General features: G+C 63.5%; 3 protein-coding genes across 8 annotated transcripts; 2 read left to right on the top strand and 1 right to left on the bottom strand.

The window, feature by feature from the left end:
* The first annotated feature begins 6,566 nt into the window (after positions 1-6,566).
* On the top strand, positions 6,567-21,117 carry CERS1 (ceramide synthase 1). Of its 3 annotated transcripts, none has more exons than XM_056119216.1 (7): positions 6,567-6,847; positions 8,334-8,493; positions 9,995-10,175; positions 11,453-11,594; positions 12,077-12,224; positions 12,314-12,423; positions 14,190-14,275. In XM_056119216.1, exons 1-6 carry the CDS (start codon positions 6,617-6,619, stop codon positions 12,391-12,393), a joined length of 942 nt encoding a protein of 313 aa, XP_055975191.1. In that variant the 5' UTR covers positions 6,567-6,616; the 3' UTR covers positions 12,394-12,423; positions 14,190-14,275. The 3 variants fall into 3 exon arrangements, with proteins under 3 accessions (XP_055975191.1, XP_055975190.1, XP_055975189.1); XM_056119215.1 differs by lacking the exon at positions 14,190-14,275 and adding an exon at positions 21,098-21,117 and having other exon boundaries at positions 6,569-6,847; positions 11,453-11,614; positions 12,314-12,449; XM_056119214.1 differs by having other exon boundaries at positions 6,569-6,847; positions 11,453-11,614.
* Positions 14,274-15,908, top strand: GDF1 (growth differentiation factor 1). The gene is made up of 2 exons (XM_056119213.1): positions 14,274-14,784; positions 15,090-15,908. The coding sequence occupies exons 1-2, from the start codon at positions 14,466-14,468 to the stop codon at positions 15,860-15,862; spliced, it is 1,092 nt and encodes a 363-aa protein (XP_055975188.1). The 5' UTR covers positions 14,274-14,465; the 3' UTR covers positions 15,863-15,908.
* On the bottom strand, positions 16,044-26,889 carry UPF1 (UPF1 RNA helicase and ATPase). 4 transcript variants are annotated; one of them, XM_056119209.1, is made up of 21 exons: positions 26,573-26,889; positions 23,634-23,776; positions 23,212-23,301; positions 22,093-22,441; positions 21,858-22,019; positions 21,621-21,738; positions 21,394-21,492; positions 21,127-21,259; positions 20,759-21,037; positions 20,516-20,680; positions 20,318-20,432; positions 20,102-20,245; positions 19,799-20,012; positions 19,470-19,587; positions 19,241-19,397; positions 18,748-18,890; positions 18,496-18,670; positions 18,334-18,415; positions 17,736-17,897; positions 17,320-17,660; positions 16,044-17,241 (listed from the first exon to the last, which is right to left on the bottom strand). In XM_056119209.1, the coding sequence occupies exons 1-20, from the start codon at positions 26,783-26,785 to the stop codon at positions 17,323-17,325; spliced, it is 3,399 nt and encodes a 1,132-aa protein (XP_055975184.1). In that variant the 5' UTR covers positions 26,786-26,889; the 3' UTR covers positions 16,044-17,241; positions 17,320-17,322. The 4 variants fall into 4 exon arrangements, with proteins under 4 accessions (XP_055975184.1, XP_055975185.1, XP_055975186.1 ...); XM_056119210.1 differs by having other exon boundaries at positions 21,127-21,235; XM_056119211.1 differs by having other exon boundaries at positions 21,654-21,738.
* Between the last annotated feature and the right edge of the window lie 258 nt (positions 26,890-27,147).

Here is a 27,147-nt window from a genome sequence, read left to right as displayed (position 1 = left end):
GTTTGAGATGAAAATCTGCCATCAAAGGAACTGAGGTGGCCACTTGTTCTTTAGTTGGTTTTATTTGGGGTCACACCCAGTGATGCTCAGGGTTTGTTTCTGGCTCTGAGCTCAGGAATCACTCCTGGTGGTGAGTGGGGACCGTATGGGGTGCTGGAGATCAACCCCAGGTCACCCTCGTGCAAGGCCAGCGCCTGTTGCGCTACACTGCGTCGCCTCAGGCTGCCGGCTTGACCCTTAATTACTCCCTGGTTAACAGTGAGGCAAACCCAAGGGTGAAAGTTTCTTAGAGGAACATCCCTGGGGAGGGCAGGAAACGCCCCACAGCGCCACCTCGTGGCGTTCCAGCGGAGCTGCCGGCCGACTCCCACGCTAAGATTTCCAGTCCTTGGGTTTGCTTCAGTGTTAGCTGTGGGCTCATTAAGGATCGAGCACGCAGCGTTGAGTTCAGAAAACATGGGCACGGGACACAAGCGGTCAGTGGCCAAGTTGCCTCCCCGGACCGGTCAGTGGGGCAGATGGGGAGACAGGCTGGTTGTTGGTCAGCTTGTTTCTCCTCCTCCCCCTTCCAGCTTTGTTCTCCTCTCCTACAGCGTAGCTCTTTTCTCCCCCTCTTTCTCTTACCTCCCTCACAGTGTGGTTCTTCCCGCTCCCCCTCCTTACAGCTATATAGAAGTCATGGAGGTACGCATAGGTGGGGTTGAACATTATCTTAACAACCAACACGTAAAGCCCCTCCTTCAGGGGAAGTTCTCCTAGGAGATACACTCAGACAAAATCTCATCCGGGGGTTCAGTAGATTACTAGGAGATCTGCTCTTAGTACAATCATACTGAACAATCATACTGAATGTACTTCTAATATTTCTGGTCACTTTGTATGAACACAGTAAGAGATATATGAGATATAATATATGAGAGATATATTATAAGAGCCATAAGAGATATATGGCTCTTCCTGGGGACATCTCACTAGATATCCCAGACCACAGTCCTCAGGCCAGGCTAGTCTTTCCCAACCCCAGCACGGTTCCTATTCAGTTACCTCTTTTTGGGTCATTACAATTTGTTCTGTGACCATGCTCTTAACATTATTCTTAGCTTGTCCCTTTTACTTGCCCTGGGTCCATCCTTGTCCCTCAGTGGGACCCTCCTTGTGGGGGAGTTACAAAGTAAGGGCAGCTGAGGCTTAAGGCAGGTAAATATGATGGATGCCCACGAGTAAATGTTATTCAGAGTCAATCAACTCCCATGTTACAAAAGCATAGCATCAGTCTTCCTGTGTTTATACGAAAGGATATTGCTAAATCATGCAAAGGACATAAAAGAGAAAAGCAATATAGGATTATTAGTGCCTGATGGCATTGGGTGTGCCTCAGGGCCACTGTGATGGAAGTAAATAAATAAACAAGCTCCCTGCAAGGACAAACCAATATTAGAGGACGCTGGTTTATTCACAGGCTCCTCATACTGTCCCCAAGTCATGCCAGGAGTGATTCCTGAAAGTGGAGCCAGGAGTCACCCTGAGCATCACTGGGTGTGGCCCACAAACCATAAACAAACACACAAGGAAATAAGAACAAAGCAGTCTCAATCCCCTGATGGAGGCTCCCCTAACCCCTACTGGGGGGGAAGGGGTCTGGGCTGTATCTTGCTTCCATGCCCCCACCTCCTTGTAGAACAGGGTTGGGACACCCTCAGAATGTGGGGTGATTGGGTGTGGGGTTGACCATAAGAATAAACCTTTCCAAAGGGATCAGTCAGAGAGTGGGTTCAGAACAAAGTGGGTTCAGAACTTTTCTTGTTCAAAACAAAGAGAACAACAACAAAAAACACCAAAGCACCTTGCCTTGCTTGTGCCAGATCAGGTTCGATCCTCAGCACCCCTCATGATCCCTAGAACTACACCGGATGACCTAACCAAAACCCCAAAGGAGATTCCCGCAAAAGTTGGGATGGAGTTGGGGTGGCGGAAATCAAACTTGGTTCTGCTGAGAGCAAATCAAGTGCCTTCCCGGCTCTACTACTGCAGCACCGCCTGAAGGAGCATAGGAGCATGCTTGATCCTTAATTACCCCCTACCTAACACTGAAGCAAACCCAAGGGTGGAAATTTCTTAGAGAACGGGGACTGGGGAGGGATGGAAACACCCATACCGCCATCTTGTGGCGTTTTGGTGGAACTGCCTCGGCCCGACTTTGCGACGCTTAAGATTTCCAGCCCTTTTCTTTGCTTCAGTGTTAGGTGTGGGGTCATTAAGGATCAAGCTCGCAGCCTCAGGCCATGGATCCAATACAGAGCCGGGAGGGCACTTGTCTTGCACTAGGCGGGCACAGGTTCGATGCCTGCCATCCCAACTTGGAGGGGTACATAGCTGACTCTCCTCTTGGAGGTTGGGGTGGTCACCCCAGTGTAGTTCTAGGGATCATGAGGGGTTGAGGATTGAACCTGGTCTGCTATGAACAAGACAATGTTATTTTGTTGTTGTTGTGTTTTCTGCCCTTTGAGCAAGAAAGTTCTGAACCCACTTTGTTATCTCCCTTTGGAAAGGTTTATTGTTATGGTCAACCCTACACTCCATCACCCCACATTCTGAGGATGCCCCAATCCTGTGCTACAAGGTGGAGGGGGGCAAGTGGAACTCAGAACCCTCCAGTTGGGGTGAAAGGATTCAACATCAAGGGACTAAGGCTGTTTTGTTTGTTTGTTTATGGTTTGGGTGTTCTCCTGGCTCTGCACTCAAGAATCACTCCTGACGGTCATTAAGGATCAAGCACAAGGTCGGAGCAATAGCACAGTGTTTCCCTTGCATGCGGCCGACCCGGTTCGATTCCCAGCATCCCATATGGTCTCCTGAGCACTGCCAGGAGTAATCCTCAGTGCAAAGCCAGGAGTAACCCCCAAAATAAAAAATACAAAAGAGAAAAAAAACTTGCCTTCTTGTGGCAGATGAGACTCAATCCCAGGCATTCCTAATGGTCCCCAGAACCCTGCCAGCCTACCCTGAACATCTAAATAAAATTAAAATTCTGCAGCAGAAGTGGTGTATGGTGTATTTCCAGGGAAGGAGACTGCCCTGTCCTAGGTTCAGTGATCGTTCAGTTCAAAGATTGCTGTGTTTTCTTCACAAGGCAACACTGTTCCTTTGATGACAGATACATTCAACTCAAATTTGTGGAGGCGCCAGAGCTGAATCTTGCTCTGACCACCCTTCTGGAGAACAGAGGACTTGAGTACTCCCCAAAGCCCTGGCCAGAAGGAGGAAAGGGGTACACCTAGAAACTTGAGGCGAAGAGTTTGGGGATGGCCATGATGGAGGGGGTGGAACTGTGGGGAAGCACCAGCCTTGCCGTTGCCGCCTGGCTCCTAACTCCAGCACGAGGGTCTCCCGCATGCCCAGAAGCTGCTGTGGCGGCCAACACTCGACATGCCAAAACAAAGAAGCTGGAGCCACGTGCTGCCACATCAGGGAGAGAGTAGGGCTCCCTCTGAGAAATAATGAGGGTCCTGGGGAGCTGTAGCAGGTTCTGGAGGGAGGTCAGGCTGCACATTTCTTTAAAAAAAAAGTCCCTGAGGGGCTGGAGCGATCTCACAGTGGGTAGGTAGGGCATTTGCCTTGCACGCAGCTGATCCGGTTTCGATTCCCAGCATCCCATACAGTCCCCGGAGCACTGCCAGGAGTAATTCCTGACTGCGTGAGCCAGGAGTAACCCCTGTGCATCGCCAGGTGTGACCCAAAAAGCAAAAGCAAACAAACAAACAAAAAAAGTCCCTGAGCCGTGCGGGAAATGCCCCACAGCGCCATCTTGTGGCTACATGGTGGAAGTGACGTTTCCCGTGTTTAGGGAACGATTTCCAGGCCATTGATTATGTACACTTTAATTAAGGGAGAAGCGGGAGCCTTGGAGAATGATGGGGCTATCCAGGGAGGTTAGGTCACTCCCGTAGCGTTGGACCGACCCATGCTCAGTCTCTGGAACTCCATATGGTCCCCTGAGCACTGATTTTGAGTGCAGAGCTAGGAACAGCGAATTCCCCCAGCATCACTGATTGTGGCCCCAAAACTAAAAACAGAAAGGCAGCCTTTATGCCCTTTTTTTTTTGCTTCTTGGGACACACCCGGCGATGCTAAGGGGTTGCTCCTGGCTTTTGCACTCAGGAATCACTCCTGGCGGTGCTCAGGGGACCATATGGGATGCTGGGAATCGAACCCGGGTCGGCTGCTTGCAAGGCAAACGCCCTACCCCCTGTGCTATTGCTCCAGCCCCTATGCCCTTTTTTGGGGGGGGTCACACCCAACGATGCACAGGGGTTACTCCTGGCTCTGCACTCAGGAATTACCCTTGGCAGTGCTCAGGGGACCATATGGGATGCTGGGAATCGGACCCGGGCCAGCCGCGTGCGAGGCAAACGCCTACCCGCTGTGCTATTGCTCCAGCCCCTGCCCTTTTTAAAAAAAAAAAAAAAGAGTATTTGTGTATTTCTTTTGGTTTGTTTTGTTTTGGGGCCATATCCGGCAGTGGTCAAGGCTTCCTCCTGGCTCTATATGCTCAGGAATCACTGCTGCAGGAGTTCAGGGGATCCTATGGGGTGCTGAATCTGAACCCAGGTCCACCCTGTTCAAGGAAACGCTCCACCCACTGTCCTATCACTCTGGCACGGCTTCATTTCCTTTGACATCAGGTCCCTTCACCCCAAACTTGAGGTGTGCCGAGCTGAATGGTATTTCCACCCTCTCTTGCACATAATACAGAAGATCATGGGTGGACATTTCTTAGAGAAACGGGCCTGGGGAATGACAGAAACGCATCACAGCTCCATCTGGTGGCGACTTGGCGGAAGTGGTGTGCTTGCAGGAAAAGTTGCCCTGTCCTAGACATTCCCTCCCAAGCACCCCGCTTCTTTGGACAGCAGTTCCTCACCTCAACCTGTGTGGGTACCGAGATGAGTCTTGCCTTACCCCCTTTCGCTTCAACAGATAACAAGGGGTCACAGGCTTTGGGACAGTCATATGTAGGGGAACCTCCAAAACTTCAGCAGAGAGGAGAGCGGTGCCCTCAGAAATGTGGGGTGATGGGTGTGGGGACAACCATGCCAGGAAACCTTTACAAAGGGGTTTGCTTCATAGATATAGTGCAGTGGGTTAGAAACTTACTGTGCCCTCCCCCCGCACCAATTGCAGTGGGCCTCCTAAATCCCGCCAGAATCGTGAGCAGACCCCGCGCTCCACTGGGGGTGACCCAGTCCCCCTGAAACATTCAGAAGCCAGAGTCACTTGCTGGACGTCAGCGTGGGGGGGCTGTGGCGGTGGGCGAGGATGGGCTCCCTCTGCAGAGATCTGAGGGCCCGAGAGCAGGTTCTGGAGGGAGGGCACGACCAGAATTCATTTTTATTCTTTTTTTTTTTTTTGCTTTTTTTGGGTCACACCTGGTGTTGCACAGGGGTTACTCCTGGCTCTGCACTCAGAAGTTACTCCTGGTGGTGCTCAGGGGACTATATGGGATGCTGGGAATCGAACCCGGGTCAGCCGCATACAAGGCAAATGCCCTACCCGCTGTGCTATCTCTCCAGCCCCAATTTTTATTCATTTTTTAAACTGAAACAAAGTCGTTTTTATTCAATGGAACTTTCTTAGAGAGAGATGGGAGGAAAGAAAGGAAGGATTCATTAAAGAGAGAACACGAGCTTCTCCAGCATAGAAAAGCAACAAGGAGCGAGACCAGCCAGGGGTAAAATACCCTTGGGCAGTGCGGTGGGTGGGTGGGGGGAGCTTTCAGAAGTGAGGTCAGGCCGGAGCGATAGGACCTTGGGGAGAGCATTTGCCGAGCACCCAACCGACCCGGGTTCCACCACCAGCGTCCCTGCCAACACCGCCACGAGTAACTCCTGACTGTGCAGCCAAGAATAACTCCTGAGCATCGCCCAATGTGACCCAAAACGTGAAAAAAAGGGGGGTAGAGGAGGAAGTGGGGTGGGGCTGGAGACAGAGGGGAGGGCGCAGATCCCCGGGTTCTATCTCCAGCACCCTATATCGTCCCGCACCTCGCCAGGAGCGAGCCCTGAGGCTGGAATCGTTGTCCGCTTTCAAGAACTGAGTTAGGGTGCCGCTGACAGTGCCAAGCGTGGGTGCACCCGGGCGCCGGGAGGCCAGCGCACAGAGTGGCAGTCGACCTCGGGCCCTGAGCGGGGGCACGCCAAGGATGGCACCCAAGGAGGCCCAGTGTGCGGACCTGAGGTGCGCAGCGCACCCCCTGTGCTGCCAGACCAGGCACTGGCGCCTCCGTGTCCGCACCCCGACAAGCCCGTGCTCTTGGTGAACTCGGCGTCCCCGGCCGCCGTCGGGCCCGGCAGGTGGACCCCGGGTCCTCCGAGCGGCCAGCGGAGGGGAAGGAGGGGCTCGGCCTCACGCCGCGGATCCCGCAGAACCCGCGCCCAGGACAGCGCCGGGCGCCGGAGCCGGAGCCGGAGCCGCCGGGTGGCCTCGGGCCCGCTCGGGCGTTTCCGCGGCCCCCCGCACCCCAGGGGCGGAGCCTGCGCCGGCCCCGCCCCCGGCCCCCGCGCTCCGGCCCGCGCGCCCCCGGCCCCGCTGCGGCGCGTGACGCGGGCGAGCGGGCGGCATGGCGGCGGCGGCGGGCCCCGAGCCCATGCCCAGCTATGCCCAGCTGGTGCAGCGCGGCTGGGGCAGCGCCGTGGCGGCGGCGCGGGGCTGCAGCGACTGCGGCTGGGGGCTGGCGCGCCGCGGCCTGGCCGAGCACGCGCACCTGGCCCCCCCCGAGCTGCTCCTGGGGGCGCTGGGCGCGCTGGGCTGGACGGCGCTGCGCTCCGCGGCCACCGCGCGCCTCTTTCGGGTCAGTGCGCGGGGCCCAGCCGGGCGGGGGGCGGCAGGCACCTGCGGAGGTGTGGCCCTCTCGGGGGCAGCGCCCCCCACCTGGCCACCGCGCCCCGGGGCGGGGCTGGGAACGCGGGGGAAACGGGGCACGAGCGGCCGGGGCGGGGCCGGTCGTCCGGGGAACCCCCGCTCCCCGGCTGGGGCAGGGCCGAGCCTGGCCGCTGCTCCGAGGTCCATCCGGACGCAGAGCTGTCCTGGGGGCCAACGCGGAGGCCACGCACCGATCTGGGGCTCCGGAGCCGCCGGGCGCTGCCCGCTGGGGCCCGAGGCCAAGCCGAGGCTTTGGCGCGCCGGGAGGGGAGGCGGGTGGGAGCATTGCCCCGGGTGGAGGTTGGCTGCGGGGGTGACATTGACGCCTGGCCGCCCTCCCGCCCGCCTTGGGGAGGGGTCGCTGCTGAGAAGGCGCCCGGGCCCTCCTCCCCCGCTGGCCGCGCGCCCCCGTCGTTCCTGTGCGGCGGAGCTCACCCCGCCCCGGGGGAGGTGGCCAGGGGGGTACAAGGACAGCGCCCGGGCAACAAAGGGGCCTTTCTGCGGCGGCGGGGGAGGCCGGCCTGGTCTGTCGGCGCTGAGGTGTTGTCCGGCCACCACTGTCCCCTCCCCCATCCCCACCTCTCGCACAAGGGGGGAGGAACTTGGCGGCCCCCGCTGGAGTGCGGGCCGCGGGACCCGGGCGCTTCCGGCCCGAGCGAGAGGGGGATGTGGGCGCTTGGGGATGCAGGGTGCAACGAGGTCACGTGGCCGCGGGGGTCAGCCGGCGGCCCCGGCCTGGGCTCCCCGGAACTGGGCGGAGGGGTGCAGGCCTCCCCTGCTCATCTCCTTGGCAGCCGCCCGGTTGCCAGGGGTTACCGGCTCTGGCTGTCTCCAAGGCAACTCCAGGAGCCGGCCCCCTCGGCCCGGGCAGGGGCGGGGCCTGCAGCCCTACAGCCCCGCCCCCGGCACGGCCCCCCCAATTCCCCGGGCCTCCCTGATGACCTCCTTTCCCTGCTCCCCTCGTCCTGCACCCCATTTCTCCCCTCCACATCTCCGGGCTTCTCAGATTTCTTCTCCCTCCCTAGCACCTCCCCACCATGGAGAGCTCTTGGGGTCCCAGGCCCCTCCCCCCAGTCCCTTTTCAAGAGTCCCCCCCTCATCTCTTTCTCCCCAGCGCCCTCTGTGAATCCTCCTATTGTCCAATGGTGGTGATACCCGCGGTCTCCATGGTTGCGGGCCTTGGATCCCCTTGGATGCCCCCCCCAGGCCCCAGCGACAGGCGCAGGCCCCCGCCACTCCCGGGCGCCTCCGGACAGGACAGCTGGGCACTAAGTTTAGCCTTGGCAGCGACCCTGAGCTCTGGTTACTCTCCAGCACGTAGTGACGTGCTGGTTAGATGGGGGTGACTGGGGCCCGTCCCCCAGGTCCTGCAGGGGGGTCCTGGCACTGATGGCCAGCGTCTGTGTCGCCCGCAGCCCCTGGCACTGCGTTGCCGCCTGGCGCCCAAGGATGCCGCGAAGCTGCCCGAGAGTGCGTGGAAGTTCCTCTTCTACCTGGGCGCCTGGAGCTACAGCGCCTACCTGCTCTTCGGCACCAACTACACCTTCTTCCACGATCCGCCCTCCGCCTTCTACGGTAGCCCAACCTGGGGCTCCCCAGCTCCCTGCTTCAGGGGGGCATGGGGCTGGGCTGCAGGGTTCTGTGGGAAACGGGAACAGTGGAGCTCCCCGTGATCGAGTTTGCTGTCCTGCACTGGGACTGCTGGGGGGGCGGTGCCAGGGGGGTGCTGTGGAGATGTGTGTTACCAGAGGGCAGATACCCACTCTGTTTGTGCAAAGTGGCTCCTGGGGGCCCCAGGACAGCAGAAAGTGGAAGCTGTGTTCTCACGAGACCCTGAACGGCTGTCTCCTCACACAGGCTGTGTGCTTTGGGGGAGCGGAGCCTCCGAGTGCTGAGTGTCACCCGGGCTGTGGGGCGGGCTGGAGCAGATGGCCAGAGGTGAAGCTGCTGGAATGAGGGCCTGGGTGGGGGGAGCGCCCCACTGAGAAAGAGCAGTCTGGCCCTTCCCCAGCACCCCCAGATCTGGGTCTGAGGTGGGAGGTGTGCCTGCCCCATTCTAGTGGTACAAGTTGGGGTCTCTGTGTCCCTTCCAGTCTGGGGAACAGCACAGAGCTGGTTCTGGGAGAGCACTGAGCCCCAAAACTGCAGTTCTCACCTCCCCAAGTGGCTGGGACAGGAGTGGGGGTTACTGTCAAGCTCTAGGGACACTCCAGCTCATGTGGGTGAGACCTGATCTTTGTGGGGTATAGCAGGATGGGCGCTTGCCTTGCACGCGGCTGGTCAAGTTGGATCCTGGTTACCCCTATGGCCTGCCAAGCCTGCCGGGAGTGATCCCTGAGCACTTCTGGCTTTGGCTTCCCCCAAAACCTAAAATTAACAGATTAGAAGTGAACAATTCCCGGGGTGGGAGGGGGGGCTGAGGTTTAGGGGCACTGCATGACATCTCGGCACTGACCTGTCCCACCAGTAGGTGAGAACCTTGGGGAGTGTGGGTACACCAAGGTCATGTGGCCCCAAAATCCAAAAACGTAAGACCAGGTGGCCAATTCACCATCCTGGAACTCACCGCGTTGAAGCTCATCTTCTGCCTGTGTGGTGGTACTGCCGCGGGTGGTGGGCGGGGCTGGGGCTGGGTGAGGGCTCAGCAGGTTCCGAGAGGAGAGGACAGCGCAGAGAAGGCTGGGACGAGCTGCAGGGGTGCGTGCCGGAGCCCCCAGAAGCCACTTTGGTATTTTTCCCTGCTGCAGGGGTGTGGGGTAGGACCCAGGACCTCACAGGCAAGGCCAGAACTAAGCCCTCAGCCGAGAACTCTGGGCTGAGGTGTTGGGGCAGAGGCAGCGGGAGGCTGGAGCACAGCAGGGGGGGCTGCGAGGGCAGATGGGGGTCGTGAGGAGTGGCATGTGTAGAGCTGGCCAGGGGAAGCTTCGGGGATTCTGCAGGGGGAGCGGAGCCTCTTTCCCCCCCAATCTGAAGCAGTTCTGACTAGGCCCCCTGGAGCGGGGTTAAGAAGAGGCCTGGGACCCAGAGATGCGTGCTCCGCCCGCGTGCCTGACGGGTGTGGGGTTCTCTCCCCCAGACTGGGCGTCGGGCATGGCCGTGCCCCGGGACATTGCAGCCGCCTACCTGCTGCAGGGCAGCTTCTACGGCCACTCCATCTACGCCACGCTCTACATGGACACGTGGCGCCGGGACTCGGCGGTCATGCTGCTGCACCACGTGGTCACGCTGCTGCTCATCGTCTCCTCCTACGCCTTCCGGTGAGCACCGCGCATGCACGGGGCGTTCCAGGGTGAGCAGCGACACATGCACGAACACACTTGCAGGTAGCGCCCAGAGCAAATGGTGGCAGAGCCTCTACCTCCATCTGGGTGGCCCCTTTGGCACTGTACAGCAAGGCCTCCCGCTCAGGCTCTCCTGAGGCCCTGCCGTGGAAGCGCAGATGCATCTCTGTCTCTCCAGCCCTGTCCCCCCTACCCTCCCTCCCCGCCCCCCATGTGCAGTGCCGGCCGGGTGCCGGTGCAGACACATCCAGAGCAGAGGCCTCGAAACGTGGACCTCGTACCTGTGGGTGCCGGTCCTCACGCTGCTCAGGGAGAGGCTCTGTCACGGAATCTCCCGTGGGTCATCTCTTTGCTCTGGCAAAGGTGAGCCCGAGCGAGCGTGGGGGGGTGGTGTCACGGAGCACTTTCGTGAAACGGTGTAGTCTGCCCTCTGTCACAAGGTGATGCTGCCTGCCCAGTGGCCACGTGTGGCCGGGGCCCCCCACAGTGGACAATGATGTGGGCATGGAATATTTTTTTTTTTTTTGGTTCACACCTGGCGTTGCTCAGGGGACCATATGAGATGCTGGGGATCGAACCCAGGTCGGTGCGCGCAAGGCAAACGCCCTACCCACTGTGCTATCTCTTCAGCCCCCTGGAATATTCTTATATCATTCTAGAAAGCTCTATGGGACAGCACCATCCCTCTGCAGGGTAGACTCAGATGGTCAAAACAAACACGGGACTGGAGAAATAGCGCAGTGGGTAAGGCCTTGCCCGAGGCTAACCCAGACTGAATTCTGGGCACCCTGCACCATTCCCTGAGAACTGCCGGCTGTAGCCCTAACGAGAAATACAGGTATAGGGGTAATAACAGGCCACCCGAACCAAATCCCAGCACCAAATATTGTCTTCCTGCGTGCGCCCCGCCCCAATAAATAAAACCAAGGAAAGCCAAGAAATAGCATTTCAAAAGTGAGAACAAGGGAAAGAAATCAGCAGACAAGGAAATGATTAGAAGGTTTGTGGGCGGTATTGTAAGGCTTTAGGGGGTGAAGAGGAGGTGTGAGGGGTGGGGAAGGGGAGGGCACAGGAGAGGAAACCCAGGGGTGGGCGGGCTAGGGGCAGACTGCGGAAGGACAGGGAAGGGGCATCAGACAGGTCCCGTGACGGTGGCCCTTGAGGGACCAAGGGGCTGGGCACCCGCGAAACCGGAGTGGGACAGGGTGAGGGCGGCCCCAGCGGTGCAGGAAAGACCTGTGTGCCCTCCCCAGGTACCACAACGTGGGCATCCTCGTGCTCTTCCTGCATGACGTCAGCGACGTGCAGCTGGAGTTCACCAAGCTCAACGTCTACTTCAAGTCCAGGGGCGGCGCTGCCCAGCGGGCTCACGCGCTCTTGGCCGACCTGGGCTGCGTGAGCTTCAGCGTCAGCTGGTGCGGGGCGCGGGGAGGGTGGGCTAGGTGCGCGCGGGCGGGGCCGAGAGAGGCGGGTCTGGGGCGGAGGGGATGAAACTGGTTCACAGATAAAGAGGAAAGGCTCGGCAGGTGGGGCTTGTGGAGAGGAGCTGAACCGGAACCCAGGCATGGAAGGATGTGGGGCTTGTGTAAGAGGGCCCAGCCAGGCAGGGAAGGGGGACCTGGTGAGGTAGGATGGGCAAAGCGCAGGAGTGGGGCCACGTGGGAGGAGCTAAGCGGGGAGGGGCGTGGTCAGAGTTGAATGTGGGAGGAGCTAATAAAGGAGGCGGGGTTTGGAAGTGGGCGTGGCGGGGAACTACAGGGAACCGCCTTTGGGAAGAGGCTGCATTTTGGGGGCATGAGGGAGGAGCCCTCATGGGACAGGACGGGAGCGTGGACATGGCGTCCTCTCCAGCTCCCGCCCCTACTTTGCTCTTGCAGGTTTTGGTTCCGCCTCTACTGGTTCCCACTCAAGGTCCTGTACGCCACGTGCCACTGCAGCCTGCGCTCGGTCCCCGACATCCCCTTCTATTTCTTCTTCAATGCGCTGCTGCTGCTGCTCACGCTCATGAATCTCTACTGGTTCCTGGTGAGTGGGTGCCCGCCTCCTGGGCCCAGGAGGCCAGGGCGTGGCTGCAGCCTCCGCCTCACCTGTGTGCACCCCCGTCCCCCCCACAGTACATCGTGGCCTTTGCCACCAAGGTGCTGACGGGTCAGATGAGCGAACTGAAGGACGTGCGGGAGTACGACACGGCTGATGTTCCGGGTCCTAAGCCCAGCAAAGCAGAGTGAGTGCAGCGCACCCCCAGCGCCTGTCCCTGCCCCTTCTGGCGCGCCCAGCCTGTGCGTCTGGGCGTGGATAGTGGGCGGGCCCTGCTTGACTCTGCTGTCCCCGGGTGCTGTGGCCACTTTCAGGACAGGGGTCTGGGCTGGGTAGAGCTATGAGGGCTGAGAAGGTGCCGTGGTGCTGCTGGGGATCCACAGCATTCTTCTCTCCAGGCAGGAACCTCCCACCACCCTGAGCCATGCAGGATATGAGTCTGTGGGCTTGGGTACCTGGGGGGGATGGAAGCTTCATGGACCTCCTGGGTCCCTCTGGTCCCAGGACGTCAGCCAGGTGGCAGGTAAAGTGTGGTTTTGGCCACGCTGAGGGTGTTTGTGCACTGGAGACAGGGTGGGTGGGTGCCTCTGATTTGACCTTGTGGCGGGGGGAGAGGGGTGTCTTTGTTTTGTGGGAAGTGTGAGGCCTGAGTGGAGCAGAGCAGTGAGGGATGACGCTGCCATGAAGGGTTCAAAAGACTCAGAAAGGGGGCTGGAGCGATAGCATAGTGGGTAGGGCATTTGCCTTGCACGCGGCTGACCCGGGTTCGATTCCCAGCATCCCATATGGTCCCCCCGAGCACCACCAGGAGTAATTCCTGAGTGCAGAGCCAGGAGTAACCCCTGTGCATCGCCGGGTGTGACCCAAAAAGCAAAAATAAATAAATAAACAAAAGATTCAGAAGGTCCCTCTGAGAGGTTCCAGGGAGGTGGTTCCAAGGGCTGGAGCACAGGTCTTGCGTGGGGGATCCCCAGGTTCTACGGTCCCTGCAGCATCGCCTTCGTGTGACCCTCAAAACAAACCAACACATTCCCTGGGGCCCAGCGGGTGAGTGCTTGTAGCACTGCCAAAAAGTAAATAACTAGAAAGAGCCTCTGCTCAGGAGACAGAGGGGGGCGGAGAGCAAGTGGTGGGCTGGCCCTGTTCTCAGGGCCTCATGCAAGGGGGTCGAGGGGCAGGTCCGTGGGAAGTGGGCTCATGGGGGAGGGGGGAGGGTGCTGCCACGCCCATCTGTGGGGGGTCACCCTGCTGGAACCCGCGGGGTGGCAGGACCAGAGCAACTCCAGACTCCTCCTTGCCCAAACGGCCCCTTGTGTGTTTCGGGGGTCAGGCAGGATCAGATCACACGCCAACTTGCCCACCAAAGTGTGGCTGGACGGTGGGCAGACTGTTTGGCCTGGAGCTGGGGGTGCTCTGGCCGGGATCCCCTGGGGTGCAGGGATACCCCCCAGCTTTCTGGCTGCAGCCAGCACCTCTGACATGGAAGTAGATGTGGCAGGAGCTGGAAAACTGTGGGCGCCGGGTAAGGTGGACCTAGCCAGTCCCCCAGATGACATCCATGGGGCTCTTCCAGAAAGGTGGAGTGTGGGAAGCAGGGCGAGTCCCTGTGAAGGGTCTTTATGAACACCCCCCATCATGGTATGGTGGAAGGCCTCAAACATAGGCTGGAGGGAAAAAGTGTGGCCAGGGGAGGGGGGTCAGGGGTGAAGGCGGGGACTCAGCCGGATGCACCCCCCTCCTCTGCCATCTGACTGTGCCGGTAGCCAGGAGGAGCCAAGGAGGGGGAGGGGCAGGGGCGATCGGCCCCCGCGGTGACAGTAAGGTCGCTAGGCGGGCGCCAGAGGGGGGAGGGGCAGATGGGGTGGGGAGCTGGTGCCCGGCTGGGGATGATGGGCGAGGGGGAGGAGGAGAGACGGGGGGCGGGGCTCACCTGGGCTCGCTCCTGGTCTGCAGGACTCCGCTGAGGAACGGCCTGTTGAAGGACAAACTCTTCTAAACCCGAGCCCGACCCCCCCACGGCCCCCCAAACTCAAGCACGCAGCCCCCATCCCCCCGGGACCCGGGTCCCGGGACCCTCGCCGCGGCCAGCTCCGCCCTTCGCTGGCCAGGGTCCCCCTCGGTCACCTCCCCCGCGCCCCGGGCGCTGAGCCCGCCCCGGCCCCGCCCCCAGCCCCTAAGTCGGGGGTCCCCGCGGGCCGAACACTCCGCCGGCCACCGCCGCCTGCGAGGATGCACCCGCCCCTCCGCGCCCTCCTCCTCCTCGTTGTCCTCTGGGCCTCGCTGCTGCCCGCGCGCACCTCGGGCCGCACCCCCGCGCCCCCGGGCCCCACCGCCGCCCTGCTGCAGGCTCTGGGGCTGCCCGACGCGCTCCGGGGCGCGCCCACACCCCGACCCGTCCCCCCACTCATGTGGCGCCTCTTCCGCCGCCGGGAACCCCCGGAGGCCAGGGCGAGCCCGCGGCGCACACACCCAGGAGCCCCCCTGCGACCTTGCCACGTGGAGGAGCTGGGGGTCCCCGGAAACATCGTGCGCCACGTCCAGGACCGCGGTGAGTGGAGCGGAGCCTGCGAGCTGGGTGGGCGGGCGGGGTGAGGGCGGGGGTCGCAGGGCCGCTCGGTTCGGAATGTGGGCACCTGTGGTCACGGGGTGTGGGGGGGCTGGCTGGGGTCAAGGGTGCCTCTTTCCCAGGGCGCCGGGCTCAGCGCCCCGCTCGGCTTGCCAGGCGCCGCCCCGCAGCACCCCCACTTGGCACGGCTGGACGTCTGGAACGGAGGGCGCGCCCAGGCCGGCCCCGCGCGTAACCGTTCGGTTCCACGACCCCTCGCGAGCGAGCCCTCTCCCACCTCCCCGCAGGCGCTGCCGCCCGGCCCCCCGCCGCGGCCGCGGGCCAGTGCCCCGAGTGGACCGTCGAATTCGACCTCTCGGCCGTGGACGCCGCGGAGCGCGCGACCCGGGCGCGCCTGGAGCTGCGCTTCGCCGAGGCGGCCGGGGCGGGCGGCTGGGAGCTGAGCGTGGCGCGGGCGGCCGGGCCGGCGGGCGCTGGGCCGCTGCTGCTCCGCCAGGCCGTGGCCGCGCCCGGCTCGTCCGTGCGTGCCGAGCTGCTGGACGCCGCCTGGGCCCGCAACGCCTCGATCCCGCGCAGTGTCCGCCTGACGGTGGCGCTGCGCCCGCGGCTCCCCGGCGCCTGTGCCCACCTGGCCGAGGCCTCGCTGCTGCTGGTGACCCTCGACCCGCGCCTGTGCCACCCTCTGGCGCGGCCCAGGCGCCACACCGAGCCCGCGGTGGGCGGTGGCCCCGGGGACGCGTGCCGGGCGCGGCGCCTCTACGTGAGCTTCCGCGAGGTGGGCTGGCACCGCTGGGTCATCGCGCCCCGCGGGTTCCTGGCCAACTACTGCCAGGGCCAGTGTGCACTGCCGGTGGCGCTGCCCGGGCCCGCTGGGCCGCCCGCGCTCAACCACGCTGTGCTGCGCGCGCTCCTGCACGCTGCCGCGCCGGGCTCCCATGACCTGCCGTGCTGCGTGCCCGGGCGCCTCTCGCCCATCTCCGTGCTCTTCTTCGACAACAGCGACAACGTCGTGCTCCGGCACTATGAGGACATGGTGGTGGATGAGTGCAGCTGCCGCTGAGCTGCCCACAGTCCTGGCATCAATAAACGTGACGTGGTCTACTGTTGGGAATCCCGAGTCTGTTTACCTTAGAGGGGGTCAGCTGTGGCAGGTCGGGAGGCAGGGGTCCCAGAGCCACCTACCCCTACCCCTGGGCCACCCCCACCTGCCCCCACGCAGCCAGCCCAGTGCGAATCCCAGAGCTGTTTAAGATTTTATTGGTGACAAAGGAGCTTAAAAACAAAGTGACCAGAATCGGAAGTTCCATTGCCTGGTCCAGACGCCCCCCCACCCGACGGGAACTGCGGCCCGCTGCAGAGATGGGCAGGTGCTGACCACACAGGCGAGGCAAAGCGTTGGAGCAACGGAGGGGGTGCGGCACGGAGCCCCACACTCGGAGCGCCGGCCCGGAGCCCCCCAGGTCATGTCCCCTCTGCTGCATGTAGCTGGACTCAAGGCGTGGGGACGGCACCAGCGTCAGGTGCGAGGAAGGGAGCTGCAGGCGGCGGCCCAGCTAGGGTGCTGCTTCCTGGCGCGCTCTCCTCCCTAGGGGAGACGGTGCTGGCAGAGGCTCCCAACGCTGGGGTGGGCGAGCAGGGCTGGGGCGCTCGGGTGTCCGGCAGCATGGCCCTCCCGGCACAGGCTTCCAACTCCTGGGAGGGGCTGGGAGGCACCGCCCACGCCAGTCCTGCGAGGCTGCGTGGGGCCGGCTGCGTGGGGCCGGCGTGGCGACCATCGCATTCTTGACGCCTCACCAGGTGGTCCTAAGTGGAGCCTTGCTGGCCTGTTTACACTCGCTGCTGGAAGCTTCTCGAAATCTCCCAGGTCCACCACTAAGAGACAAACTCAGGAAGGCATTTCAGTACTCCTTTGAAAGTATCTTAAAAAAAAAAACAAAAACAAAACAAAAACCAAAAACCCAAAACACCTTATTTTCTTTAAATGAAACCCTCTTAGAACACAGGCAGCGGGGCGGCGCCGGCCCCACAGTCCCACCTCCTGGGGCACCGCCCGCCCGCAGGAGCCTGCCCAGCATGGAGGGGTGGCCGTTCCCTGCTAAAACGTAGCCCCCTTCCATCAAGAGAAACAGAAACAGAAGGAGGAAAGGGCTGCTCTCGGCCAGGTCGCCTCCCGCCACCCTGCAGGCCTGGGCGCCCGCGGCGGGGCCTCCTGCGCGGCTCCACGCGGCCCTGCTCCCGCTGTCTCCTGCCCGCGCTGCGCGGCGGCCATGGCGCTGCTCCTCTCTCCTCTCCTCTCCTCTCGGGCTCCTCCCTCCTGCGGCTCCCAGCGGGGCTTCGGTTTTAGCAGTGGAAAACAGGTATCCATTGAGTTTTATTTTTTATTACCCAGAATAAGATGCTGCTGGACTAAGCCACGTAGCTTAGCTCTTCCGCCGCCACCTGTGGGGGTGGGAGCGTCAGGAGGCCGGAGGGGGCCTGGCCCGTGGCCCGCAGCCCCCTGGCCCCGCGGGGTCGCACCTGCTAGTACTGGGACAGCCCCGTCACGCCCCCGTGCTGGTAGGCCCGCTCGCCCTGGTATGTGGAGTCCTGGGACAGGGCCACGTCAATCTGGGACTTGAACTCGTCGCCGAGGTAGCTGTCCTGGGAGAGCTCGGGCTGCGAGAGGCCGGGCTGGCTCATCTGCGAGGGCTGGCTCATGGAGATGTAGGCCTGCGTGAGCGCGCCCTGCGAGAAGGCCTGCGACACGGCATCCTGGCTGGCCTGGCTGCTGGGCAGGGCAGCGGGGCCCGGTCCCGGCAGGCCGAAGCGGTGCTTCTGGCGGCCCCCGCGCCCCGTCTTGCCTTTGGGAGTTCCCCGGCCTGAAAGACAGCGGGGGAGCCGTGAAGGAGCGAGCGCGGGCGCGGGTGCAGCCCTGGGGCGCGGCGGGCACACACCTGCAGCCGGCCCGTTGGCCTGTCCGAAGTAGCCGGGCGGCGGCATGGGCGGCATGACCAGGTTGAAGGGGATGGGGATGTTCATGGCGGCCACGTGGCTCGGGCCCGCACCAATCATGCCGATCTGGTCGTGGGTCTGGAAGTACATGCTGGAGGGCCGGCCTGTGGGGTGGGGGAGGTCAGCACCGCAGGCGGCCCTCCCCAGGCTCCCCCGAGCCGGCCCACCAGTGGTCAACCCTGAGCAGTTAAGTGTGTCCCCAAATCAAACTGGAACACCTCTCCCAGCCCCCCCCATAAACAGGGCCCAGACCAGAGCTGACAATGCCCCTCCCACCACCTGGTCACGCCTTGGGCCAGTCCTCAAGTGTTGCTCAAAAACCCCCAAAAAGGGAAAAGGGATCCCAGCCGGAGCTGAGCGGGCACACGTCTGGCAGGGGTACCCGAGATTCTATGAGGGCACCACCAGGAGTAGCCCGTGGGCTGTTTCCCAGGAAAGGTGGAGGGATGCTTGGCCCAGCACAGACCCAGACAGTGACCCGCGAACACCGAGGACTTCAACAGACAGACAAATGCCAAGCACAGGCCCGGGGCAGCTCACCCTGGCTGCTGCGGTCGTACACGGAGCCCGGGATGATGGCCTCGCGGGCGTCATACATGGCCGTGGTCATGAAGCGGGCGCCCTGCAGGAAGAGGGCAGTGAGGGAGGCGCCCTGCCCCAGGCCCAGGTCCGCCCCTCCCGGCCGCCCCAACGGCCCCTCACCGGGTTGATGGTGTTGACCAACTTCCGGGGCTTGCTGAACTGCATGAGGCTCTCGCGCAGGTTGTTGAGGGGCCCCTCGACCAGCACCTTCTGCTCCTTGTAGTAGTTCAGTAGGTGGTTCCACAGCGGCTGCTTCGACAGGGCCTTGGGGTTGCCCACGATGATCACCCCGTACCTGGGGGCAAGGGGAGCTGCACTCAGTGCCCAGCGAAGTCGCCAGGGTGGGCCCCAAGCTGGGGACTGGGGTCTCACCGCGCACGCGTCAGCGCCACATTCAGCCGCCGAGGGTCATTGAGGAAGCCGATGCCCTGGTGCTCGTTGGCACGCACGCACGACAGGATGATGAAGTCCTTCTCACGGCCCTGGAAGGCGTCCACGCTGGCGATCTCCACCTCCTGTGCAATGGGCAAACACGCCTCCTCAGAGAGGCCCCGAGTGCCCTGGGCTGGGTCAGACGGGGACGGACGCGGGACAGACAAGGGAGGGGATGGCCGATCCCCACCCGAGGTGAGCATGATCCTGGACCTTGGTAGGAAGCTGGCCGCTGTGGGGGAGGGCAGGGGCCACTCTGGACGAGGGCCCAAAGGAGGGAGAGTGGCCTGATGGGACTATCAGGAATTGGGCTGCCCAGAGCCTGAGGGGGCAAGTGCTGGCAGGTGGGGCAGGACCTGACTGTCTGGTCTGTGTGGCTGCTGTGTGCCTGGACCCTACCCTGAGGGCCCCCCCACCCCCGGCTGGCGCCCACCTGGTAGAGCTTGGTGTGCAGGGAGCCGCTGAACTGCATGTACTGCACCAAGTAGGAGCGCTGGCCCTCGTAGGGCGTGATGATGCCGATCTGGTCGGGCTTGGCCCCCGCCTTGAGCAGCTTCGTGGTGATCTTCTCCACGTTGGCCGCCTCCGTCCTATGACACAGATGGGGTCAGGCCCAGCAGGTTCCAGGGCCCAGTGGCCGCGCAGCCCAGCGGGCACCTCACCGGTTGAGGTAGGAGGTGCCCGAGCTGGCAATCTCCTCCTGGCCCTGTGTCACGTAGAAGAACATCGGCTTGTCAGGCTGTGGCCACTGGAAGTCAAAGCCTTTCTTCACTCGGTCCGCTGTCGGGGAAGGATGGTGGGCGTCAAGGGGGTGGGGCTGGGCAGAGGAGCCCAGCCCCGCGTCCCCGCAGCACGCCGGTCAGTTATCATCCAGGCCTCCCAGACGGGGTCCACGCCCTTGGCAGCCGGCTCTCCCCGGTGCCCTGGGCCAGGCTCCAGGCCAGCTGGGGACCATGGCCTGCCTTGAGCAGGGGCAATGAGGGCGACTCACCCGCGGTGACGCCGTTCTGCAGGGAGCCCTCATAGAAAATGTTGGAAGGGAAGGCGCTGAGCGCAGGATGCATGCGGTACTGCACCTGCAGGCGGATGGGCCGGATGCCCAGCACCACCAGGCGCTCAAACAGTGACTGAGAGAGCCCGGCCTTGGCCGCCTTCTTGCACATCACCACGGGGCCCAGCTGGCAGTGGTCGCCCACGAGGATGAGCTGTGGGGACAGGATGGGTAGAGCGCTCAGGCTGTAGCCCCCGTGTCTGCCCCGACCCGCCAGCTCCCCGCAGGGCCCTTGGTGCCCACCTGCTTGGCCCCCAGGACTACAGGGACCATGCACTCGGGCTCAGTCGCCTGCGTGCTCTCGTCGATGAGGATGGAGCGGAACTGCATCTTGGCCAGCCGGGGGTCGCCAGCCCCCACACACGTGCAGCAGATGACATCGGCATTCTGTGGAACGCAGAGTCAACATCGGCCTGGCCTGGCCACACCCGCCCTGGCCCTCCTGGCCCTCGCCCTCACCATGAGCAGCTCCCGCTCGGCTGTGCGCTTCAGGGCGCGGTACCGCTTCTCATCTGCTGACGACAGCTCCCCCGTCTCGTCCTTGAGCTGCTGCAGCTTCTGCAACTCCGGCATGCTGAGAGAGCAGCGGGCACAGTCAGTGGGCAGGCAGGCACCCCTCCAAAACCCCCATCCTCGCTCACCCTGGCCGGCACCCACCTGTCCATGTTCCGGATCTGATTGTGCAGGGCCAGGAAGGACACAGGTGAGTCAATGGCCTCGCGGCTCTTGGCGCAGAGCCGAACCACCTTCAGCCCAGTCTGGTGGATCTTCTCGGTCAGTTGGTCCACCGCAATGTTGCTGGGCGCGCACACGAGCACGGGCCTGCGAACGAGGGCCATCAGGGAGGCGGTGGTGCGCCAGTCCTGCCCCTGCCCCCTCCCCGGACCCGAGGTCGCCTACCCATTGCCCTGCCGCGCCAGGTGGTAGACGATGGTGGCCGAGGTGACGGTCTTGCCCGTGCCGGGCGGGCCCTGGATCAGACTCAGCGGCCTCTGCAGCACGGTCTTCACGGCGTACACCTGTGAGTGGTTGAGGTCCGGGAGCCCCTGGGCCGTGAAGCGCTTGGGCAGCTGGCACTTCACGATCACGTCCTCCACCTCGTGGCCCAGCAGCTTGTGGTAGATGTACCCGGACACCGATGTCTCGTCCACCGCAAACGTCTTCAGGGCACTCTGCATCCTGTGGGCAGCGAGGGCGTGGCCGGGCTGAGTGGGCGGCGGGGGGGAGCAGCGTGGCCAGCCCGCGGCCCTGCGCCCGCGGCCACCGACCTGTCGAAGGACGTGGACTTCCACACGAAGTCCACCTGGAAGTTGTGGGTCACCTCCACGGGCGCGCCCACCCCGCTGCGCAGCTCAATGGCAATCTCGTCGCCATAATCTGCGACGCGAGTTAAGTCCTGTCCTGGTCTGTCAGCTGGCCCCACCGCCTCCTGCCGGGAGCCCGTGGTGGGCCCCCGGGAGCACTGTCCCCATGCCAAGCCCTCCTCCGCGGCCCAGCCCACCCACCCCCACCGCAGCGGCTGCCCCTAAGGATACTGTCCGGGACCTTGATGACGTGGCCGATGCCCTTCCACAGGGGCGCCAGGTCCCCCTTGTAGCGCAGGCAGATCTCATCCCCCTGCATGAGCCGCATGTCTGTGGAGAGAGCGGGGCCAGGCGTGGGCGGAGGCGGGGCGCCCCCGGCCCGACACACGAAGGCGCGTTGCGGGGAGACTAGGGAGTTACGCTACTGTGGTCACGAGTATTTCAAAACTTAAAATCACCTCTTAACCAAATTATGACTAAATCCTCATTACCAGAGTCAGTCTTGGGCAAAGTGAAGTAGGCGATTCTCTTCTTGTTAAGGCCCAGGTCCCACCTGACCGTGATGTTATCTTGAGTCTGGGCACACGGGAAACAAAAGCCGTCAGCTGGGGCCCTGGGAGCACCTGGCCGGGAGGCGGCATCCGGGCCGCCGCGGGCTCGTCCTGGCCGGCCCGGCCGCGGCCCCGTGCGCGCACCTGGGACTCCTTGAGCTTCTTGTCGTAGTCGGCCTCCAGCTTGACGAGCGGCCCGAAGATGTTCTGGTACTGGTAGGCGTCCTCGTAGCGCAGCAGCACGTGCTGTGGCTCCTCGTCCACGCCCGGCTTCTCCAGGTCCTCCAGCGTGGCGCACGGGTTCTCCTGCACGAGCAGCGGCTCAGCCCCGGCCCCGCCGCCCCCCGGCCTCAGTCCCAGTGCCCCACGCCCCCCGCACCTTCCACAGCTCCTCCAGCTTGTTGATCTGCTGGGCTGTGATCTGCCGGGCCCGCAGCTGCTCCTGCTCCGACGGGATCTTCACCAGCCATGACAAGAAACAGCGGTCCTGGATGAGGGGCTGCCACTGCGAGCTGTCCCAGTTGATGTCCTTGAGGCTGCTCTGGCTGGCACAGGGCTGGCGGCACAGCAGCACCACCACCGAGTCGGCCTTGGCGGGGATGAAGCCGAGCAGGAAGACGTTGCGGCAGCCGCAGTTGTAGCATTCAAGCACCGTCTCGCCCAGGGGCCCGTCCTTGTGCAGTGTCACCTCCTTGCACTTGGCTCGCACCAGGTGATTCACGATGTGGCTGTGGCCGGGAAGACGGGTCACACCCGGGCCGAGTTCCGGTGCTGGCTCCAGCCCGGTCACGGCCCATTAAGGGCGGCCCCACACCTCCTGCATCTGGTGTCCCAGGGGTGGCCAGGCCGCCCCCTTTCCTGCCTGGCTGCAGTTTCTGCCTTCGCGGGTGCAGCCCCCAGCTGAGGCCCAGGCAGGCCCACCCAGATGCTGAGGCCCCAAACACTCTTCTCCAGGGCTCAGGCCCACATGCCCTGTGCCCATGGACACCTCGCCTCCTCCAGGGCTGCCAGAACACTACATATGAGAGTGAACTGCCTCGGGGAGGGCCGAGACAGCGGCCCGCAACGAGGCCAGCAGGAAGCCCCTGCACGCACCCGGCCCCCGTGCCCTAAGGTACGACGAGGTGCCAGCACAGCTGCGCTTACTCAGAGAGGGGGCACGACCAGCCAGGACCTCACGAAGCACCACCCCCCGCGCCCCAGTCCTGGGAACCCCCACCAAACACCCCCTAATAAAGACAAACAACTTGCAAAAATACATAAATAAAACCCAGAGGGAGCGCGCGCGTCCAGCCCGACATGCATAACAAAGAGAACCGCAGAGAACGATGCTCAGATAAACACCAGGCAGCTCCCCACATCTGGTTCCTGTTAGCGCAGGGCAGGCCGCCTGCCGAGCAAGCCAGAGCCGATGGAAGAACCTGAGCAGCCAGGCCCCTACCTGCCCGAGTGTCCCCGGGATCCCTACCTGCCCGAGTGTCCCCGGATCCCTCCCTACCTGCCGGAAGTGTTTCCGCGGCCATTGCAGAACCATTTCTTGCTGGTGTTGCAGTATACCACGCACGCCGGGTCATGGATGCCACAGTAGCTGCAGAAGTCAAGAGCAGTGATCAGAGGGAGCACAAGCCCTGGATGGGGGGAGCACGAGCCCTGGATGGGGGGAACACACGCTCTGGTTCTAATTTGGCAGCATGTAAAATTCTTTCCATTTACAACATTTCTAAGTTTTCATTAGACACATACTCAAACGCAACCATCTCCACAACTGAATCCAATCAGTGGCCAGCAGAGGCTTCCTGCCAGAGCCTGGGATGGGGGGGGGGGGGGGGGCGCGGGAGAACCAGGGCGGGGGCGTCCCAGAGCACACTGCGCTCCTGTCCCAGCAGAGGGCGCCCTGCCCTCAGGAACGCCACAGCTCACCTGCAGGCGTGCACAGGGAGGTCCTTCGTGTAGTACGTGTCCTCCTCATCTTCCTCAAAGTTGAGCTCGGCCAACAGCTGGCTGGTCTTGGCCACACTCTCGTCCACAGCCCCATTCTGCAGAATGCCCTCGGGCCCGCCCACCTGTGTGGAAAGGGGCGTCACAGGAGCCCCAGCTGCCCGCTGACCCCAGCATCCCAGTGGAGACACGGCCCCCAAAAAACCCCTTCTGAGAGACAGCACCTGGGCCGGGTTGGTCCCAACTTGCAGGCGAGGAGGGAGGGGCACCTCACATGACCCAGCTCTGGAGACCCTACTCCTGCCCAGCCCCACCCTATTCCAGAACCTTCAACCTGCCCCACTGAATTAGACCCTCCTCTTGGAGTCGCATCCTGGAGCAGAGAAACAGGGACGCGGGCGCTACGGACAAACCACACTGTCCCTGTACCCAGCCCGGACATGCTGGCTGACCTCGAGCCGGGCTCAACGCTGGAGAATCAGCCAGGCTCTAGGGACCCACAAAGCCACTCCCTGGGCCTATCTGTAGGTGAACCACCCTCTCGTTGATGCCCAAGAACATCCGAGAAACAGGTCCAAGGTGGTAGCTTCCAAGGCCCTGCCCGGCAAGCTGCTGCGTCTGTCCAACCAACTCAGGACCTCCTGCCCGTGAGGCAACATCACCCCACAATGACCCAGGGGTGGCAGCAGCTGGGGGGCAACCAGGGCACTTTGTTCACTTAAAAAACACAGATGTCCAGGGCCAAGACAGGACGGCAGGGGGGACACTAAGCTGTGACACAGACAATAGGGTTCAATCCCTGAGGGCAGAGCCAGGAGTCACTTCTGAGCACTACTGGGTGTGGGCGCCCCCAAAGAATGGAGACACCAGAGTACAGCAGACTTTCCTGAAATGGGGAGGGGGCGATCAAATACAGGAGAGTCTCCATTCTATAACCGAGAAACTCCACCAGAACTCCCAGTAAGAGAGGTTCTGGGTACTAGGAACCCCCAAATCTAAGTTCTACAGTCGGACGGGGGGAGGAAACAGGTGGGCACACCCAGGGCCTGGACTCGGCCCGCACCTATCCAAGCTTTGCAGACATACTCCCAGCTCTGGTGTGGCCTGGTGGCCCCCCCACCAAACCTTTCTAGGACAGTAAGGCAGGGTGAGAGGGAGCACAGGGCTGGATACATCCAACACCACCAGGTGTGCCCCCCCAGAAAACAGAGGCCAGCAGAGGCCTAGTGGCTGACTATCACCAAGTGTCCCTGGGCCCCTGCACGGTCCAAGGGTCCATCCCGCGAAGTTAGCCAAACGCAGAGCCCAGCCGGGTGGACCCAACTCGAGAGTCAGGGGAGCATGTCAGGGGCTGGGGGGAAGGGGTGGCCACAGTCCCACAGCCACGGGGACAGGGGCACTGGGCCGAGCCCGGGGCCCCCACCCCGCGCTCCTGGGTAGGAGGCAGGCCAGCGCAGACGGCGAGGGTCTGTGCTTCCAAAGGGGTCAGCCCTGAGAACAATCTAGAAGCAGGTTTCGGGAGCAGCAGAGGATGTGGGGATCCCCAGGAGGAGACCTGCCCTCAGCACCCGCCCGCTCGCAGCACAGTCAGCAGAGGACACGGGGCTTCTCCATCAACAGGATACCAAGAAGGTTCCTCTGTGCGGGGCAGCCCACCCCAGGAAAGCACTGACCAGGCCCCTGGCCGGGAGCCCGCCCCCTGCTGGCCACGAGCACCTTCCTGCCCAGGGCTGCTGAGCAGGGCTGGGCCTGGCTCCGCCAACGTGCACTTCCTGCTCAGAACCTGGGCTCCCCACAGACAGCTGGACCCGCAAGACGCGAGAAAAAGCCACACAGAAAGGGCGTTTGCACTAGGAGCTTTAAAGGCCGCCGAGGCTGGGGTCAGGGAAGCGGAAGCGGCTGTGAGAGAGGGCAGGCAAGGCCCTGTGCTCGATCACGGATCTCGGCTCGGGCCAACCCCCCCTTCAGGTAAACACAACCCAAAGAGCTGGCACACCTGGCCCCCGCCCCACGGCTGCTATTTCCAACGAGCAGGGATCAGATGAGTCAAATACTCCCGCTCCCTGGGGCTGAGAGTGAGGCTGAGTGGGTGGTCTGCCCACGGGCATGACTCAAGCCGCCAACAAGGATTCTCCCCCCTCCCGCCCCCCAGAGAGAGGGGACATGGGTGCCCACGCAGGGCACACCTGCACCGCCCCGAGTAAAAGCTGCAGGTGCCCGGAGATAAGGGCAGTGAGTGACAGCGACAGGGTCGAGGGCGCGGGTGTCCCCTACACCCCAGACCAACCGACGACCCGGGCGGCCCGACACCTCTCACAGCCTCATCCGGGTAACCCAGGCTGGATGTCCACGCCGCGGGGCCCAGGAGGGGCGCCGTGGCACCTCCCACGCCGGGCGCCCACGGGAGGAACCAACTTTAAACCCGGCTGGGCCAGGCGGGGCAGCGGTTACATAACAGGCGGGTTTCAGCAACAGGCGAGTCCGAAAAGGCAAACAGACCCGGGCGCCGAGGCCGGGCGCGCGCGGGGCCTCCCCGCTCCCGCCCGGGGGTCCCAGGGGGCACACGGGCCCCCAGGCCGCGCGGCCCGGGGGCCGCCCCCACGGCGGGGCGCAGCCGCGGGCCGGGCCAGCGTGCACACACCTGGGAGGAGGAGGAGGAGGAGGAGGAAGTGGGGGGGCGGGCCGGTCACCCGGAAGCGGCCTGGGCCGGGCCGGGACTCCCGCGGCCGGTCCGACCCAGGCACCGGAGCGCATCGGCCCGAACCAAAGTCACAACGTGGGGCGCGGAGCAGAGGCCCCTCCCCCCATGAACCCAACAGAGCCCGGGAAACGGCCAGCCGAGGCCCGGCCCGGCCGGCCGGAACCGCGGGGCCGGCGGGGGTCCCCGCGCGGGGGTGTCCGGCGCCGCCATGTGCGCTCACCTGCGCGTCCAGCTGTCCGGCCGCGCCCGCCGCGCCCGCCGCGCCCGCTCCGCCCGCGCCGGGGCCGCCGGGGGGCGTCTGCGTCTGGCTGGGGAGGGTGAAGTCGGTGAACTCGAACTCGGAGCCCTGCGTGTCGGCGCCCAGCAGCTCGGCCTCCTCCGTGTCCAGGAAGGTGAGCGTCTGCGAGCTGGGCCCGTACGCCTCCACGCTCATGCCGCCGCCGCCGCCGGGCACGCAGGCCCGCACTCGCCGCCGAGGCCTAGGCCGCGGCCCCGCGCCGCCCGAAACGCCCGCCGCGCGCGCCGGCCCCGCGCCCGCCCGGCCCGGCCCCCGCGCCCGCCCGGCCCGGCCCGCGCCCGCCCCGGCCCCGCGCTCCGACCCGGCCCCGCGCCGCCGCCGCCGCCGCCGCCGCCGCACGCCCCGAGCCCGCCGCTCGCGGCCCCGCCAGGAACCGCCGCCACCGCCGCCGCCGTGCGCGTGCGCGAGCGACGCCGGCGCAGGCGCGCGTGCGCCGGGGCCGCCGCGACGCAGGCGCGCGCGCGCCCCGCCGACACCGCCCACTGTGCCCGGCGGCC

The sequence above is a fragment of the Sorex fumeus genome, unplaced genomic scaffold, assembly GCF_029834395.1.
Source record: "Sorex fumeus unplaced genomic scaffold, SorFum_2.1 ptg000041l, whole genome shotgun sequence".
NCBI classification, from domain to species: domain Eukaryota; kingdom Metazoa; phylum Chordata; class Mammalia; order Eulipotyphla; family Soricidae; genus Sorex; species Sorex fumeus.
Note: the sequence above shows the minus strand (reverse complement) of the source record. Positions and strands in the feature narration are given on the sequence as shown.

Coding starts and splice junctions, on each gene's coding strand:
- CERS1 (XM_056119214.1), top strand. CDS start 6,617: ATGGCGGCGGCGGCGGGCCCCGAGCCCATGCCCAGCTATGCCCAGCTG. Junction 6,848..8,333: donor CCACCGCGCGCCTCTTTCGG/GTCAGTGCGCGG, acceptor TGTCGCCCGCAG/CCCCTGGCACTGCGTTGCCG. Junction 11,615..12,076: donor GTGAGCTTCAGCGTCAGCTG/GTGCGGGGCGCG, acceptor TTGCTCTTGCAG/GTTTTGGTTCCGCCTCTACT.
- GDF1 (XM_056119213.1), top strand. CDS start 14,466: ATGCACCCGCCCCTCCGCGCCCTCCTCCTCCTCGTTGTCCTCTGGGCC. Junction 14,785..15,089: donor GCGCCACGTCCAGGACCGCG/GTGAGTGGAGCG, acceptor ACCTCCCCGCAG/GCGCTGCCGCCCGGCCCCCC.
- UPF1 (XM_056119209.1), bottom strand. CDS start 26,785: ATGAGCGTGGAGGCGTACGGGCCCAGCTCGCAGACGCTCACCTTCCTG. Junction 20,681..20,758: donor CTGGCGCGGCAGGGCAATGG/GTAGGCGACCTC, acceptor CCTCGTTCGCAG/GCCCGTGCTCGTGTGCGCGC. Junction 18,891..19,240: donor TGCACACCAAGCTCTACCAG/GTGGGCGCCAGC, acceptor CCCATTGCACAG/GAGGTGGAGATCGCCAGCGT.